Source organism: Dichomitus squalens (genome assembly GCF_000275845.1).
Source record: "Dichomitus squalens LYAD-421 SS1 unplaced genomic scaffold DICSQscaffold_9, whole genome shotgun sequence".
In the NCBI taxonomy this organism is placed as follows: domain Eukaryota; kingdom Fungi; phylum Basidiomycota; class Agaricomycetes; order Polyporales; family Polyporaceae; genus Dichomitus; species Dichomitus squalens.
In genome coordinates, this window is record NW_006766891.1 from 438076 (window position 1) to 442214 (window position 4139).

The 4139-nt window shown below is 52.2% G+C and overlaps 1 protein-coding gene across 1 annotated transcript in view; it reads left to right on the forward strand.

Annotated features, from left to right (window-relative positions):
• Positions 1-579: 579 nt before the first annotated feature.
• The window catches only part of DICSQDRAFT_57887 (uncharacterized protein), a gene marked incomplete at both ends in the record, with an annotated part of 11051 nt that continues 7491 nt past the window's right edge, over positions 580-4139 (forward strand). The window contains 5 exons of the mRNA XM_007364581.1: positions 580-1317; positions 1408-1597; positions 1846-2916; positions 3154-3421; positions 3476-3575. Of these exons, the coding sequence (XP_007364643.1) occupies positions 580-1317; positions 1408-1597; positions 1846-2916; positions 3154-3421; positions 3476-3575 (2367 nt within the window). The remainder of the gene's footprint in view (positions 1318-1407; positions 1598-1845; positions 2917-3153; positions 3422-3475; positions 3576-4139) is intronic.

Below are 4139 nucleotides of genomic sequence, written 5' to 3' on the forward strand. Positions count from 1 at the left end.
CATCCTGACTACGTAGAGGTCTGGCTACTCAAATTCCCCCGTCTCTTTCAGAACCTCCTCTACCACACCAATCCGAGCACTTTCGAGTACGAGAGTACACGTCAGATATTTGCCGAAGTCACTGACGATGAGGAGCACAGAGTGAATTGTCACGAACCGCCCTCACGGCGCTATGTTTCCTTTTCGATTCGGACCACTGCCTCGTACGTTTCCTTATTGTTCACTACTCGCTACGGTTTCCCTTTGTCCACACACGGACAATAGCTCCCTTTGTTCCCACGTCCGCTATTGTCCTACACCCCTTGTACTCCGTACCCATGGCGACGCTATTGTTCTCTAGCGCCCATTGTTCGTTCCCTGTATATAGCTGGATCCCTTGCTACCTGGAGACTCTAGTTTCGACCTCTTGTCTCCAGGTAAGCCATCGTGTATTTCGCTCTGTAGATACCTCGCTCAATACACAACTTGTCTCCAGTCCTGCCTGTTGAGCTCCGCTCTAGTCTCACTGCGATCAGAGCTCGTCGGCGCTCCTGCCTGCCTCGCTCGTCTCCACTTACTCGCTCGACAGTCAGTCGTAACATGAATGAATGCGATGAAACGCGCTCGGCGCTCTCACCTCTGACCGAGTCCGAGTTCGACTGGGATGGCATCGTGCCGACGTCCCCTGCTAATACAAAGGAAGCGAAGCGACGGAAACGTCAGAAGAAGAGGCAGAGCACTGTGGCCGAACAGAGCCAACATAGGCAGGAGCAGGTTGTCGCTCGAGGGCTTGCAAATGTGCAGGCTAACGAACAGCTAGAGGAGCAGCTTCTGGGCGCGAAGGTGACTCAGAAACACACCTGCTACCGGAGTGTTCTGGCACAGATCGAAGCGGTCGATTCGACATGGGGCGACTTTGTCGAATGGGTCTCAGACCCCATGTCCGGCTGCAAGCAGGTGCAATATGAAGGGTTATTCAAAAATTCGGTGCAGGTAAATCGAATCCTCGATTTCTGGGCCCAAAAAAATTCGCGCACAGGAAAGCGGGCCATGCGGGTATGGGCCATCGACTACACGACCCACCTCGTCAATAGAGAAGCCGAGTCCGTCACGCGGGAAGGTGTTCTCCAGTCCCGTCAAATGCCTATGACCGACTCGTTTATCCTCTCGTTCAGCCTGTCTGAAATACACGAACGTATACGTATGATATGTCCAACAACCACAGTGCTCCTCAGGGCCTTCAGTACCACCCAGCGTCAGCGCAAGAAGAACGAAATCCCTCCTAGCACCGAACGCGAGCACGAAACTCGGGCCCGAAGGCGAGCCAAGAACAACACCGTAAGCATGTGCTCACCATGTCCATGCGCTGATAATTAGTTTGAAATGTTTCAGAGCATTGGTGTCGCAATGACCGGCCTGTTGTCAGAGCGAAGTCAAAACAACAGCTTCGTGAAGCATGTCATGGGGGTATACCTGTATGCAACTGGTGCCCAACGCCAAAATATCTCTGTCCTGTCCTCCATGAATATTTGCAGCACTTACCCTTCTATTGCTGGAAGTGCAAAGGCAACAGTTCACGACCCAAATTGTACACCTGCGCCGCTGAGCCAAAGCAAGAGTGATGAAGAAATCGAGACAGACACGGACAGCGACGACCCAGATTGGACACCCGACAGCAGCGACGACGTAGACCAGAGTAGCGAAGATACCGACAGCATCGTAGACGAAGAAGACAACCCAGTGAACATCAATGAAGGTGAGATGTGTCGCGCGAGTCCTAGGTAGTGTTAGCCCATTGAAGATGTGAGATAGATGAACCCACGAGCAGAGACGCGATCCCAGACGCACACGCGAGAAACATGCCAGCGCCTATCTTCTTTGAGAGCCTGCTTGCGCGCGGCGCTGGTCTTCTTAGGCAATTGTCCCACTCTTGCCGGCTTACCACTCGCTATTGTGCCCAGACTTTGCCTTGCGGACTTGTATACGACAATATCAACATGATGTTCAAAATCGCGGAACAGATTCTTGGGCGGAAGGACTCTCAGGAAAACGGAACATGCGCGACCATCTTCCGTCTCCACCAAGGAGCTCGCGACGAAGATATGTGTACCGAAGACCTGCTACACTCTCTCGATATGGCGCCCCCCCTTACCCCTGACGATATCTTACATACCCCCGAGGAGAGGGGGGTTTTCGAGGCGTCTCTAGAGCATACACTTCTCCGGGTGATTGTATCTGGCTCCGATCTGTTTACTCGCTTTACCTCTAAGCTTCATCCTTGTCTCCCTGGCACTGATGATAAGATTCCATTGGAGCAGACAGAGATTCACCCCCTTCCTGCCATGAACATAGACGAGTCCAGCACCGCCGGCAACAGCGAAGTTGTCGACGCCGTTTTTCGAGAGCTCGGGTACGACATCGACAAGCCTGTCTTCTATGACACCGCACGCCTAACTTTTGGCGACCAACTATCTATTTCCCGCCTCCGCTCCCTCTTTGGCATTCGTACCGGACACGAGACCATTGGGAGATCATATGCCAACATCGTTTCTGGGCCAGGTTTCTTTCACCACCAGATGGCCCTCACGCACGGGATTATCGAGACCCACTGGGGCGATCCCAGCTCTGGTACGCGAAATCCTTCCTGTCTTTCCTTCTTCAACACAATTCTGGATCGCAAACCCATTGTTCTAACCTCTCTCCCTCCTTATCGTGTCTGTCGCGACCTTATTTTCGACACCCTTACGGTGTCGGCTCTCCATTGTCTCGAGCTGGTCACGGGTTGCGAGTCCCTTGAGGCGTATGCCTCGACTGTGTCGTTCGATCAGCTTCGCTCAGATGTAGCGCGCATCCACAAGGACTTCTGCAGTCCTGCCCGTATCTCAGACCTACGGGATGCAAGGGAGTCTGAGCTTGAGCGGCGCGAGGCCGTCACTCGTGTCCTGCCCGCTTCACCTGATGAACACGCGTCAGCTACGCCCTACCCAAACGCTGCCCAAGCGCATCCAACATCCCCACCTACATCGATGCCACGCCCAATGAAGGATCTCCCAACCCGCGCACGTCTATCCCCACATCTTCCATCTCAGCTGCTACATCCTGTCGGCCTCACTCCTACATCTGCAACCACCCCCCCACTTTTGTCCGCACCTCCATCGAATGCTCCACCTCAAGAAACCGAATCGGCGTCACCCGATGACAGCCTTACACCCCCGCCGCTGACCACAGGGGATATGGTTTTTGAGAATGCTTGTCTGTTCCTTCGCGACGCCCTCATTTTGCGCGAGTTCACAGATGCAATTAAGGGGGGTTATTCGGGACGCATCATCCGTGTCCTAAAAATCTTGGCGCTAATGTATCGAGGACTCGGACGCACTAAGTACGCGCACGAGCTTCTCCACCTGGTGCACAATCTAACACATGTTTGGCCTAAGCCGCTGCGGTGAGTGATATATATGTCTCTCTCTTCCTTGTTATTGAAACTTGCACTCGCCAGGAATATCATGATTAAGAACTGGCTCGTCAACCCAACAGAAAAACCGAACGCGTGGGTTCCCGTGGACCTTTTGCAGGAACACATGAATTTCTGGATCAAGGTGAGCCGTCTCCGCACCATTGATGGCCAGTCAGATATGTGCGCACGACTTGGACATAATCTCCGTACCAGCCCCAAATGTTGAACTTGGACTTATCCGGTCCGGACTACACGAGGCTATGCGTCTCCTAGCGCTTAGCTGTGGTCGCTTATGTAGTATGTTACCATATTTGGGACTCTCTGCTCGTGTACTATAGCTATGCTTCCGGACTCTTCTGGTACTGTCTAGGACAATCCGTACTACTCTAGAACGGTCTAGACAGGTCTATGCCTTACTCATCTCTTACTCATCCTATGGTGCGATACGTCGCAATTCTTTCGTCGTTGTATTATTCATCGCACTATGGTACATGTGACTAACCACTCTTCGATTAGTCATGGACTCTTCTCTGTAGTATATAAGGACTTCAGATTGCGTCCTCCCTCTTCAGTCTTTCCTTACTGACTGAAGAGTGAGTACTTCGTTACCTTTACCTCTAACTTGTAGTTACTTACTTAACTTTTGTAGTCTTGCTTCGACTCTAGGTACAGTTCGTTGCTGCAATATAGTCTTTCCTTACTGACT